This window comes from Juglans regia, chromosome 6 (genome assembly GCF_001411555.2).
Source record: "Juglans regia cultivar Chandler chromosome 6, Walnut 2.0, whole genome shotgun sequence".
NCBI lineage: Eukaryota > Viridiplantae > Streptophyta > Magnoliopsida > Fagales > Juglandaceae > Juglans > Juglans regia.
In genome coordinates, this window is record NC_049906.1 from 30387351 (window position 1) to 30401764 (window position 14414).

General features: G+C 31.8%; 2 protein-coding genes across 5 annotated transcripts; both read left to right on the plus strand.

Annotated features, from left to right (window-relative positions):
* The first annotated feature begins 591 nt into the window (after positions 1–591).
* Positions 592–5590, plus strand: LOC108998467 (protein SAR DEFICIENT 1-like). The gene is made up of 7 exons (XM_018975020.2): positions 592–815; positions 1028–1103; positions 1649–2204; positions 4014–4174; positions 4461–4655; positions 4812–4911; positions 5016–5590. The coding sequence occupies exons 1-7, from the start codon at positions 730–732 to the stop codon at positions 5306–5308; spliced, it is 1467 nt and encodes a 488-aa protein (XP_018830565.1). The 5' UTR covers positions 592–729; the 3' UTR covers positions 5309–5590.
* Positions 5591–5705: 115 nt separating this feature from the next.
* Positions 5706–11399, plus strand: LOC108998474 (protein SAR DEFICIENT 1-like). 4 transcript variants are annotated; one of them, XM_018975037.2, is made up of 8 exons: positions 5706–6832; positions 7730–7828; positions 7991–8066; positions 8238–8829; positions 10174–10334; positions 10577–10777; positions 10949–11055; positions 11171–11399. In XM_018975037.2, exons 1-7 carry the CDS (start codon positions 6792–6794, stop codon positions 11027–11029), a joined length of 1251 nt encoding a protein of 416 aa, XP_018830582.2. In that variant the 5' UTR covers positions 5706–6791; the 3' UTR covers positions 11030–11055; positions 11171–11399. The 4 variants fall into 4 exon arrangements, with proteins under 4 accessions (XP_018830582.2, XP_018830590.2, XP_018830573.2 ...); XM_018975045.2 differs by having other exon boundaries at positions 10949–11005; XM_018975028.2 differs by having other exon boundaries at positions 10949–11399.
* Positions 11400–14414: the final 3015 nt, after the last annotated feature.

Consider the following 14414-nt stretch of genomic DNA (forward strand, 5'->3'; position numbering starts at 1 on the left):
AATAATAAAATAATAAATAATAGTGATATATTTTCAGAATAATAATTAAATTAAATATAAAAAAATTAATATTATAATAAAAATAATTTTATAAATTGACGTGATTTTATATAATTTATAATATAATTTATTTTATAATATAATATGACTATATAATATGAAATCACTTCAATTTGAGAAATTATTTTTTTAGGTAATTTGTTTATGAATAGAATATTATTAATTACAAAATAATTTTTGTCATAATTTCTTCCGTCCTAAAACAACACTCGATATGAACCGTTGGATCACTAAGATTAATAGGATCAATAGTTTATTCCACACGACCAAAGGGGGATGAGATCGAGGGGGAATCGAATAAGTTGACTTGAAATCGAGAAGGTTGACGTCAAAGTCGTTACATCACAAAAGCCTTAGGTCATAGCCCGCGTTGGTTCCTCCATGATTCCAAGAACTTTCTTTTCTCTTTCTTAATTTTCTTTTTATTTTTTTTGTTTCTGATAATAATTTTTTTATCAAAGTCTTCAGCTCGAGCCTAAACTCCTACCCATTTTAAGGCATATATATAAATCTGTGCCTCTCTTACCAGCTGATCATTATCCAAGTTGCAGGATCCTCCAAACTTCTGCCTCGGCCATCTATCTCCTCGCTCGCTCTCTCTCTCTCTCTCTCTCTCTCTCTCTCTCTCTCTCTCTCTGTGATTCCTTTTGGTGCTAAATTCTTCAGAAAATGGCAGCCAAACGCTTTTTTAATGAATCAGAATCCAACCAAGATCAGCCAGGCGAGAAACGGAGGAGACCCAGATCTTTTGCTTCGTATGTATTCAGAAATCTGCTACATATATATATATATGTATATTTATATGCAAAACATATGCTTTTCCAGCAGTATATTCTTCTCACTTTTTATATGAGCCTCAGAGTTTTATTCATTGATCAGAATCCTTTTAGAAAAGAAAACTAGTATGGAAATCAGAGTTGATTTCTGAGCATGCGTTTATGATGATCATTATTCTATCTTGACACAGTGTCATTGGAGAAGTGGTTATGGTGAATTCCATTCAGAACATCTTCTCAGGCTTGGAACCTTTGCTCAGAAGAGTGGTATGTCATGATCTTATCATGTCTTATTTATAAATATACATACATATGTTCTAATTACTACCATAAATATCCTAGTAACATATAAATCATGCAGATGTTATGACCGTATGTGTATAAAAACATGCTTATACATACATATATATATTTATATTGATGGCGAACAGCTAGAAGAATTAGAATTATTCAGACCAATGAATAAAAGAAGCTCAAAGGATGAAATCTGACGGTCCCTACATCATTAGATCCTCACATTAGACACACTCCATAGTATATACCTTTCGATTTAAGGAGGTCAACAAATGCAACTTGTCTTCTCATGTTCATGTACGTGCTAAAAAAGAAGTAGTAAAAGTGACTTAATTTGTCTCTCTCATGGTCCCATCATGCATGTGTGTGTATATATATATATATATACACACACACATAAACTGGGACCGATCTAAGCCATAATCATTAAGTTTTGTAGGTAAAGAAGCATTGGTTCTTTTGTTTATTCTTTGTATATATGAACGTTGACTTGATGATCATGATGAACTTGAATTCAGGTGAAGGAGGAGGTGGAGAATAGTTTAAAGCGATGTTCCCATTCATTGACTAGGTCTCCTTCCTTGCGAATCCAAGCACTAGAACCCTCAAGCCTCCGATTGATTTTCAGGACCAAGCTTTCACTCCCAATATTCACTGGAAGTAAGATTGCAGACATTGACAATAATCCACTCCACGTTCTTCTTGTAGACAAGAGTGGTGATCCAATGCTTCCAATACATCTGCCTCACCCAATCAAAATAGAGATTGTTGTTCTTGATGGTGACTTCCTTGCTGGTCAAGATTGTGGTACAGAAACTTGGACTAGCAAAGATTATGATAACAAAATTGTGAAGGAGAGAACCGGCAAGCGGCCACTTCTAGCCGGAGAGTTAGTCGTGACCATGAGAGATGGAGTCGCCCCGATTGGAGATATAGAGTTCACTGACAATTCTAGTTGGATCCGGAGCCGAAAATTCCGGCTCGGCGCAAAAGTGGCACCGGGAAGCTATCAAGGTATTAGGATCTCCGAAGCCATGACTGAAGCTTTTGTTGTCAAAGATCACCGTGGAGAATGTAAGTTAATTTCTTATATAATATGGTTGCAACTTGTTTATAATATATAGTTTTAAGTATGCCATAATGTTCCATATTCATGAGTGACATGATTATTTTATGATCACATACATTTGGAAAAAGATGAGAATAAGATATTCATCATGGCTAGCTAGTAATCTCATTACATGACTTACATTTATGATTTTATCATACCTAGTTAGAGAGGGAAGATAAACTTTATGAGAACTGATATATATATATAAGTCTCAAATGCACATGTCTCGTGCAAATTTTTTTATAAAATAATGGACCTCACCATTAAAAAATATGAAAATTTTAATTTTTCTTTATGAGATCCATATTTTTATAAAATACTTGTATACGATTTATACATTTGAGGCTTGTATTTAGTATTGATAAAACTTTATTAAATAGTCGATGTGAAAACATATAATTAATTTACTTGTACTTATAAAATGAATCTCAAAGCACAACTACTTTTTTCATAATAGTACATGCATTAGGCTTTCACATAAACAGAATATTTGATTTGGGAATAATTGTAAATAAATTTCTTTTTGCTATTATTGGTAACCATTATATCAATTTGTTTTTATGTATATATATATATATATATATATGCTTATAAAGTCCTTTTTAATCATACCATTACGTGATGTCTTCATCAAGGTCCCCACATTTAGAATATAGAAAACACTTTAATATTTTTTTTCCTTTTTAAAAGCAACCAAGCTTTACTCATATGAGCCATATTCAGATTATTTGGATATATATATATATATATATATATATATATATATAAAATATCTCTTTTTACATGTTCAAAGCAAATAAGTGATTTTAGACTGTATTTAGATGTTAAATTGAGTTGAATTGAATTGGAATGAAAGTTAAAAATTAAATAAAATATTATTTTTTAATATTATTATTATTTTAAAATTTGAAAATTAAATTATTTATTATATTTTATATTAAAATTTTAAAAAATTATAATAATAAATTAAAATGAATTAAAATGAATTTGGGATCTTAGACTTTACTAGTCAACATACAGCGAAAAACATATGTATTGCCAGAAAAGATATTTAGCAATATCTGGTCGATCCAGCTCCCAAGTTGCAACCTTTTGAGCCACTGATAAAACCCCCGCATGATGTTGATCCCAACCGTACATACGTCCAATCATGAAAAGATATAACCCTTGATTTCCCATTCTTCTTGATCATTTGTATTTCTTTACGCGTTTTGCCGGCCCTGGTCTTTGGTCATGAATATTAATTATCAACGTTATTTATTATTTTATTATTAATTTTTTACTATTATTTACAAAATATTTAAAATTTTTTAGAAAAATCTCAAACTGTATATTTTTACTTGAATTCCAGATTTGCCTTATTCTTTTCAAAAATAGTATACAATACTTACGTATTGAAAACTGTATAAATTATTTTCATTAGTGACATCTATATAGATTGTATTTAATTATTATATCTTATCTTATAGGATATATATATATATATAGTTTTTTCTTGTATGAAAACTTTGTTTCGTGGTCAAACCTAAACTTGTTGACAGTAGTACTTTTGAATAATTTATTGATTTGTTTTTTATTGTCAGTTTATTTTACTGAATTACGTTTTGGGTACGTCGAAGAATATTATAATCTCAAATATGTACATGAAAAAGTACAAACTGCTATTTTATATATATATATATATATATATATATGAAAATTAAAATATATATGAATTAATTAATTAATTAAGCTGCCTTTAATTAATTAATTTATTGTCATTTAATCTGAAGTGTACAAAAAGCATCATCCACCAGCACTGGGGGACGAAGTTTGGCGCCTCGAGAAGATAGGGAAAGAAGGAGCTTTCCACAAGAAGCTGCAAAATGCGAGAATTAACACTGTGCAGGAGTTCTTGAAGTTGTATGTTGTCGACTCTCAAAAGCTTAGAAAGGTATATTATATATATTTGTATATATTTAATTCCAAATATTTTTACAAAAGAAAAATCCAAAAAATATATATATATCTTTCTATTTGATATATATATATATATATATATTACTAAAAGAAAACTGTTTATCTGTGATTAGTTATTTTTTACGAAAATGATTATTTTTTATTAAAATGAGTCTGTTTTTATCTCAGATAATATTTCATCATAAATACTCGTTTTTTTTGTAATATATGTATGACTAAATATGAATCATGTGTACGTTTTTTATGTGTTTTGACAACAGATTTTAGGTCCTGGAATGTCTGAGAAAATGTGGGAAGTAACCATAAAGCATGCAAGGACTTGTGTTTTGGGCAGCAAACGCTACCTTTTCCAGAGAAATGAACATGTCATCATCTTGAATCCTATATGCCAAGTTGTTAGGGCTGTGATAGATGGGCAACTCTACCCTACAAGGGACCTCAACAACATCAATAGGGTATAATATTTGCCATTTATGCATGATTCTTAGCCTTTTCTTTTCAATATCTTTTGCCTATCATGCAACTATACATATATATATATATATAAACCTTTTTTAAAAAAAAAAATTTTAATTTTTGTGTTCTTAATATATAATTTCTGTCATTTGCAGAACTCCATTCAGGAATTGGCAAGGGCAGCATATGCAAATTGGAGTTCCTTGCAAGAGGTCGATGGAACTTTAATGCATGAGACTCCCTTACTCACACAAGGTATGTGTATATATATATATATATAGATATATATTATAATTTCTCATTCTTGTTCGATCGATATTAGTGACGAGAATGTTCTGACAATTTATATATGTGTATAGGGGAGACAATTGATGAGCAATATTATCCCAATCATCATCATCAGCTATCGATGGTGAAATCATTTCATCATCAGCAAGATCATCATGAGGGGTATAATACAGTTGATCATAGAAGTAACATTGATGTGGTGTATGGAGGTTTAGGGGATGAACACATCAGGTCATCATGTAGTGACTGGATAATTAGCATGCCTATCGAAAATGGCATGATCAACTATAGTACCATCTCGGATCAGTCGTCATCGGACGGCGAGTTTATCCCTTCAAAGCTGCCATTCCTCCTCCATGACTAGGGTTGAAGCTGGAAGATGATCATCCATGCATGATCAATTTCTGGAGTAATGATCTTGTCTGAAGTACTTAATTAATTAGGTGTCTAGAATTCAGACAAACTCCAGAGATTTTTTTATCAGATTGATCCAGATGTATGCAAATGACAAAGTTCAAGAAAGATCACCACCCAATAATGAGGTGTTAAGCTCTTAATTTGGATAGGATCGAAGATGTGAGTTTAGATTTAAGGCGCGCAACTCCCAAAGTGCCTGCTTTGTAGATCAGACGTTCTGTTTTACAAATTAGTTGCAGTTTGTACGTTTAGATGAATGCATCAACAGTGTGAATGGGCAGTAGATCAATTTCAAAGTAAGCAATATGACAAAAATTTCTATCAAGTTAGGCCATTAATTAGTGTTTTGCCACTGCTTTCAAAATGGATCGTTATAATCAGAAATTTTCCTACTTTCTCCATTTTTACAAGAACTACAAAGTTGATTGGATATTAAAATGGAGTTACGAACGGAATGGAGATGCTATCGACATTAAATTTGAAACTCAAATCACAAAAATCTTAACATTTTTTATGAAGCCATACTATCATACATATATATATGCACACACTAATTAGTTGTAAAATATATATAGTAAATTAAATAGTTGTATGAATATTATTATAACCCTTAATCGGGATAGAGTGGCTGTAGCTTCATTAGAAAAGAAATAAAAACAACAAAATAAACAAATAGCTAGCTATATATATATTATATATGGCTGGCCAATGCCCTGATCATAACCAAACTTTTTCTTGATATATTTTGATTGGTCAATTTTTCTGGGATTCATGCTGCAGCTAGCCCACCTTGATCTATATATATATAATAACCTTAATTTGTTAAAATAAAAAATGGACATAACATAATATAATAAAATAATTTCCTAGAAGAAAGGAATAATTTCAGCAAGATTATTGGCTAGCTTTTCATCGACAACTTGCATTACTGTTAGGTGACAACTACCAGCAATCTGCAGAGCCAAGACTATTAGACCATATAGCAGGAGGTAAACCTAAAGTACCTATCCATCAACATAGCATTAACGTACGAACAAGAACAGAACAGAACAGAACAAAAACAAAACTGACATTTAATTCTACACAGCCCGAATATCTGCTGGTAGCCACCTGCTTGCATCTACCACCAACCATTTAATTTCAAGTTAGCTAGCTAGCTATGTTGCCCAGAGATCAGGCCGCAGAAAACGTCCTGCGTGCGCGCAACAGTAAACACATTGCTGATCATGATCATGTGGCCGGCCGGGTGTACGTGTTTTTATATTTTGAGTACGTACAATATTTGGAGAACTAAGGAAATTATACATCCTAATCTCAATCGACGTATCAGCGGATCGATCGGTTGTTCGAAAGTAAGGTGAAAGTGCATAGGAGGCGCGCATGAATGTTGTGGTATATATTGACGGGTTTCCTCAGGGGCCCCTCCATTAATGGAGTACTGCGATGCAGGATCCTTCCCAGAACTCTTCAGGTACTTGTCTTGAACGAACCAGCTCTTTTCCATGCATTTCCCTTCGTTTATTTACATACATACATACCGCGTAATCATTTGCGTCCAATTATTTGTTAAGAAAATAATCTTTTTTTTTATTATAAAACTGAGAAATGAGTTGATTCTCGTCATAAATAATTTATCTTTTTTCAAGTAAATAGTACTACTCGTTGCATGCATTATTATTTATGTACCTACCCTCAATATGTGTGTGTATACACACACACACACACATATATATATATATATATATATATATATATATAAAATAGAATGATCAAATCTTGTCTCATGTCCATGCAACAAAAACTAGATGAAATTATATATTTATTTGATTTTAGGGGCTAGTTTGCGGCCTCAATTAAGCGTTTAGATTTAGGAATAAGATGAAATAATTTTAAATGAAAGTTAAAAATTGAATAAAATATTATTTTTATTATTATTATTATTTTAGAATTTAAAAAAATTTATATTATTTATTATATTTTATATAAAAATTTAATAAAATTATAATGATGAGATAAGATGAGACGTGACTAAACACTTTCTAAATTCAAACTATGGAGCTCTAAGTCATCACAGTGCACAGAGATGAACGCCTACATCGGTACTACTGTGTTCGTTCTTTGCCACGTACCAAGTGTATATTTTCCAATATCATTCCAAGAAACTTCTTTATTCTCTCTTTTTCTAATTTTATTTTCCTTGTTAATTGATTAACCAATTATGCATAACCTCATCATCAACGTCCCTACTCTTTTAAGTCGATAGACATCTATCATTCCAGTAGGTTAAACCTCAGAACCCAACCTACAACCTCTCTCTCTCTCTCTCTCTCTCTCTCTCTCTGTGTCTGATTCTTTTGGAATTTGCTAGGGCAATGTCGGCCAAACGATTGTTTAGCGAATCCCAATACAAGGTCGAAGATGAGCCAGCAGACAAAAGACTGAAACCTAGACGGCTTTCTCTTGCTTCGTACGTGTGTTTGAGTATCTGCTGTGCTTAATTTTCTAACCTGCTGCGTGGTAGCCAGAGTGCTAATATATATAATATATATATATATATATGTATAATATAATATAATATAATATAATCGTTTCTTACTGTGGTTTTCGTGTTATCCTATGATCTTGACAGTGTTATTGGAAAAGTGATCAAGCTGAATTCCATGAACAAACATTTATCAGACTTGGAACCTTGGCTTAGGAGATTGGTACGTATCTCAAGCTATAAATATCCTCATCATTATACATGTCTAGTTTTCACGTATATATCCAGTTAAGGAACAAGCAAATTATGTCTGTGGATCTTAAAAAATGGACTCGAATTTGGATCTTCTGTGAAGTTATTCTTGTTAAAATGTTTATGTGCTTTGATTTTTCAGGTGAATGAAGAGTTGGAAAATGCTCTAAGGCGCTGTAATTCCCACCTTTTCACTCGGTTTCATCCATTGGAAAACCAAGCAGAAGTGGAGACATCAAGCTGCTTGCAACTTATGTTTAGTAAGAAGGTTTTACCTTCTACTTTATTCACAGCAAGCAAGATTGCAGACATGGACAACAATCCTCTTCAACTTGTTCTTGTAGATCAGAGAAGTACTAGTACTACTGGAGATCGAGTGCTGGTTCCAAAAGCTGATCATGATCTGTCTTTATACCCAATCAAAATAGAAATTGTTGTACTAAATGGTGAATTCCCTCTTCGGGGCGATGAAACATGGAGTAGTGAGGAGTTTAATCAGAGCATTGTGAAGGAGAGAGCCGGCAAACGGCCTTTGCTTGCCGGAGAGTTGTGTGTTACCATGAGGGAGGGGCTTGGCCTGGTCGGAGATATAGAATTTACGGACAATTCAAGCTGGATCCGGTGCCGGGAATTTAGGCTGGGAGCAAAGGTTGTTCCAGGAAGTTACAAAGGAACAGCGAGGATCCAGGAAGCCATTACTGAATCTTTTGTTGTCAAAGATCATCGTGGAGAATGTAAGTTTCTTAAATAGATAGAAAGAATAATCCATATTAGAAAAACATGATAATTAAGTTTTCTGCCTTTCATGCATATTAATTTAGCACACATGAATACCTTAAATTATTTTCATCCTGATCTCATGAGAGATCCATGTTTTTCCCCTGGCCTACAGATTGGATGATCTATAAGAAGTTACTTCCAATATTAAAAAATTTCATTTTTTTTTTCCATGAGTATTATATTTTCCATCAAGTTTTGAATTGAATTTCATGTTTTTGTTGACCAATATGAGTAGTAGTACTCGTGCATGAATGAAGACTTGTCTTATCAGTTGTAGAGTCAAACCAAAAGGACAAATGATCAGCTTGGTCTTCAGTCAAACCCATGTACACGTGATGACCGACGACCCTCCTAATCATGAATCAAACAACCGAAATGCTACCCAGCGAAATTGGGTCTCGATAGTGTGTCCTGATGCAATTTGTTTTATTTTTTATTTATTTTTTTCCTAGTAATTAAAAAAATATTTTTTAATAATGTTGTCATTTTTTTTAAATATTTAAAAATACTAAAAAAATACATGTAAAATTATTTGTCGTCTCAACTTATGATCATGATCTAATACACACATATATATAGAATCTTTTTTTATCTACTAATTAATTTAAAAATAATATGATCTACAGTCGTGGAGTATGTAAACGTCTTTAGATATTTTGAAAAAAAGTGAGATCTATCATTAAAAAATTAATTTATTTTCATGTAGATTTTATATTTATTCATTTTTTTAAAAATAATTACACGATACTTACACATTCACAATTAGATATATCATTTCTCTTAATTTAATTAATTGCAGACATCGTTCAAGTTGCAATATTTACTAGCGAGGAGAATGTTTGCTTCCCATCTGTTTTATATTCCTAGTTTCCTACTTGTTCCGATCAATGCATCATTGAGAAAATGGAACAGCTACTTGATCTAGACTAATCTAGCTACTTCAACCGTCCACATGATGCAGATGGATTATGCTCTTGGAAAATGGTCCAGAACGTATGCATGGCTCTTATTTGCAAAGATTTAAGTTTTTAATATTCTTTTACAAATCTATATCTGCACAGTATAATATTGCGTGGTCTCCCTACTGGATGGCGTTCAAGACTTCGAGTACTAGAACCCTTTCCATATATATCATGTGGGTCATTTGTTATTTAGATATCATTATTTTTTATAATTATTTTCATTTCATTTCATTTTATTTAATAATTATATATATTTTTTAAAATTTTTATATAACATAAAATAAACAATTCGTTCAGTACTGACTATTTAAATTTTATAATTATCATATGAATTAGCGTACAAGAAGAAGCATCCACCAATGTTGGAGGACGAAGTTTGGCGTCTAGAGAAGATTGGGAAACATGGAACTTTCCACAAGAAGCTGAGCTCTCAAGGCATTAACTCAGTTCAAGATTTCTTGAAGTTGTATGTTGTCGACACTCCAAGGCTTAGAGAGGTACATACGTACATATATATATATATATATATATATGTAATTATTTCCATCTTTAATTTTTATTCCAAGTCCGTATAGACGTATATATAAGTTCATATATATATATATATAAATGAAAATTAAGTTACTAAAAATATGAAAAAATCCGGAATAATCTTACTTAATTCCTACTTCCACATTTATATAATTCAAAAACATATATAAATATATATATTTATCTGTAATTACTGTTTCTTGAACAGATTTTAGCTGGAATGTCTGAGAAAATGTGGGAAGTAACCACAAGGCACGCTAGTACTTGTGTTTTGGGAAACAAACTGTACAGGTTCCAGGGAAACGATAATTGCGTCATTGTCCTTAATCCAATATGCCATGTTGTTGGAGCTTTCATTGATGTTGATGGGCAACTATTCCCTGCAGCCCCTGATCTTTCTGTTGAGACGGTATATATATAATATATATATATATATATATATGATCGATCAGTACCATTTACATGCAAACTTTATATATATATATATATATATATATATATATACACACACATGCATATGCATGCAATATTTGGGGTAACATTTACTAATGTTTGTTCTATTCGTTGTTGGTATTTGCAGAACTATATTCAGAGTTTGGTGAGAGCAGCGTATGAAAATTGGAATTCCTTGCAAGAGGTTCAAGGGAATTATTTTGAATGAGACTGCCAGCTTACTGCCATAAGGCCGTATGATATATTAATTAGCATATTATATATATATATATATATAACTCATGTCTAGCTACCTAATTAATTACCATATATGTTAGTGACAAATTAATATATATCATGTAATTGACAGGCGAAATGATGGAGGAAGATGATGAGCTCAAGATCGATCAACAGTCTTTGCTGAATTGATTTCGGCAAGATGGATACATATATTACAGAAAGAATATATTAAATGTGGGGGTATGTACGTACGGATTAGGTAGTGAAAAGATTGAATTAATTAAAGACCCTATAAAATATTTGAAAATACTATTTTGTCCACTTTGTTTGACCGCCCTATTAGACTGATGGGCAATTTTTTTTTTTTTTTTACTTAGTGATAAAAGAAATGATTTTAAATATATTAGTTTATTTATTTTTTATTTTTTAAAAATATTTAAAAATATTTAAAAAATGTAAAAAAAAAAAAAATCTCATTATAATACAAAGAGGAAGGAGTAAGCTCCATACACAAATCTCATTATAATACCCTAGTGCTTGGAAGGGGGGGTTAAAATGAGGGGTGTTGTAAAAGTAAAGGACATATGAACTGATCATTGGCTGAGCTAACTAGGGAAGAGACCACCAAAGACGGTTTGCGTTAATCCAACAAGTCGATCGATTAGGTGTCGCTATAAACTATAATTGGTAGAAAGACACTGTAGTTGACTGTTTAGGTGTATTTCAATTGGGGCATATATGGATTATTAGTTAGTGAAAAGGGAACCAAAAGCTCTACTTTACTCCCCGGGTCCTCACTTTCTTTTGTTTTTCTCAACAAACTTGCAATAGTACTATAGAAATATTAAGAAGAAACAAAAGAGTTCAAGGTGGATCCTTTTCACTATCAATATATAAGATACATCTTGAAATACGATCAAGAGGTATGCAACTAAATATAAGATTGGTTGCTCGCTCGCTTTCCATTGCTCCACAAAATGCGCACACCAATTTTGAGACCGGTGTAATTTTACAATACTCTAATCTTCCTTTGGTAAGAGATTTTGATGAATATATTCAATGATTGGAGTTATTTTCCACGAAGGTGAGGGAGCTATGTTATAGCATCTATAACAATTTGAACGTCACCTTCTAGAACTGCTAGCCTGTTTTGTACTATTTTCGTCATTTGCATTATCAAAAGAGCAGCTAAAGCTTCTACAAATGTCAGGTTGGAGGTTTCAATCCTCGCTGTCCATACCTCCACAATGTTACCATTTGAATCTCGACATATTTCTGAAAAGGTTAAGAAATGATCTCTCATTGCTGCATCAAAGGAAAAGCTCCATTGGTTTTTTTTTTTTTTTTTTGGGAAGGGGGGGGGGTTTCTAGCTTAGATTTTGATAAGTTTTAGTCTTTTGTTCCCATGCTTGAGTATAAGCAAGGAAAGTCTTTTCTAGCTAGATTGATGCCTTTTTAAGAGAGAGAGTTGAATGATTGTGCACAATATCATTCCTCTATTTTCATATAAAGTCTATTACTATCATTGCAAATATTTGAAAATAATGTAACTCTTGATCTGTGAGACCAAATACCGAAGCTAGGTTGATTATCAGTTGTATCCAGTCATTTGTTGAGTTGATCGGCAGTATTGCAAGATTTAGGCTAGGTTGAATATAAAGATGGTTTCAACTCATCTCATCTAATCATTATAACTTTCTCAAATTTACACACAAAATACAATAAACAATTTAACTTTTTCAAATTTTAAAACAATAATAATAGAAAAAAATAATATTCTAACAATATTTTATTCAATTTTTAACTTTTATCTTAACTCACTATACAAACCTCACCTTAGTGGCCAGCAGATTTGTTGCCATAAGATGCGTGCAATAGTACATTTGATGAAGAGATGGAGTGAAGTTTCTTCTTCCCCATTGCACACTGGGCAATTTTCATTTTGAGCAATGCAAGTGATATTTTTTAATATTGTCATTGTCGGAAGCATATCCCAAACTATTTTCTAGAAAAGCAGCTTGTGTCGATCATGTATTTTTAGCCTATAGAGTTTTTTGAAATTTACAATTTGAAAGTTTTGTGGAGAAGGAATACCTGGGTCATTGGCTGCTAAGTGGTAAGCGGTTTTAAATCATTTGATTGTAAATTTTCCATTTTGATTTGGGAGCCAGAAGGTCTTGTCCTTGCTCTGGCTATTTTGAGGAAGAGGAGTTTTTTGTATTTGTGCAATGCTCTCATGCTCAGAGCATTAGCATTGGATTATGCAAATGCAAATGTAAAATTTACATAATATGACATAATTTTGCATTTGGCTATTCTCTTTAAAATGTATTTCCACATTAGATTATCTATCTATTAGTCAAAATAATAATAAAATATTATAAATTCAATAATTTTTTTTTATTAATTGAAACCTCAAGAAATCTGCAACCAAAGTACAGGAAGAGTAACTAAATAAATTGATTTATTTTCTATTAATTAGTTATTAGTTACAAACCAAACTAGAGTGCAGAAAGTTGTCCACCGTTGATTTCTACAAAAATCAGCAATCAAAGTGCAACAAGAGTACAAAAAGGAACCGGCATCTGACCTTTTTATGGAATAAAAATAAGTTTTGGTCATTGTACAATAGACAGTCATATATGACCCACAACACTAACATATTGTAGCTAAAAGTCATATATTTTTCTATTTTCATAATTCAATGTAGGTAATCTTATGTAAAATAAGTCAAATTTTGCATTTCACTAGTATTTGGATAATCCAATTGTGACGTCCCCAAATTCCGCTTGGGATCGGACGGATATTTGAAGCATCGAGACATGCAACACATTGTTACCTGTCCTCATTCATGACATATAAGATGTAATATTTCTAACATGCATCTAGCATTATGCAATATTCGCAGCGGATAATTTTTTTCTTTAGCAATACTATGCACCAAATTGAAATATCTCAAATACTTAAAACATACTTCATACATAATGACGTACTAAACAACGGAGATCACAATACTAGTCTAAAATGATTTTGATCAAAAGAGTGTTAGAGATTGAACACAACAAATACTATTAGTAATGAGGTAACTACTGTACTACCATCTACATTACACCATTGTTTAGTCGATCATTTCCAGTTGGTCGATTCTCGATTCTTCTTTAGATCCTGTAGGAAAATCTACTATTCGAGGGGAATGATAGTTGAGACTATCACAGTGAGATTTGATTACAAATCTCAACATGTTAACAGGAAACTTCCACACAAGTTAATGATGCATGCATGGCAGTAAAAGCATGAATATATAATCAAATCATAAGTAATCATAACATAATTTGACATACAATATAACATAACTGGCATAACTTAAACTGAAA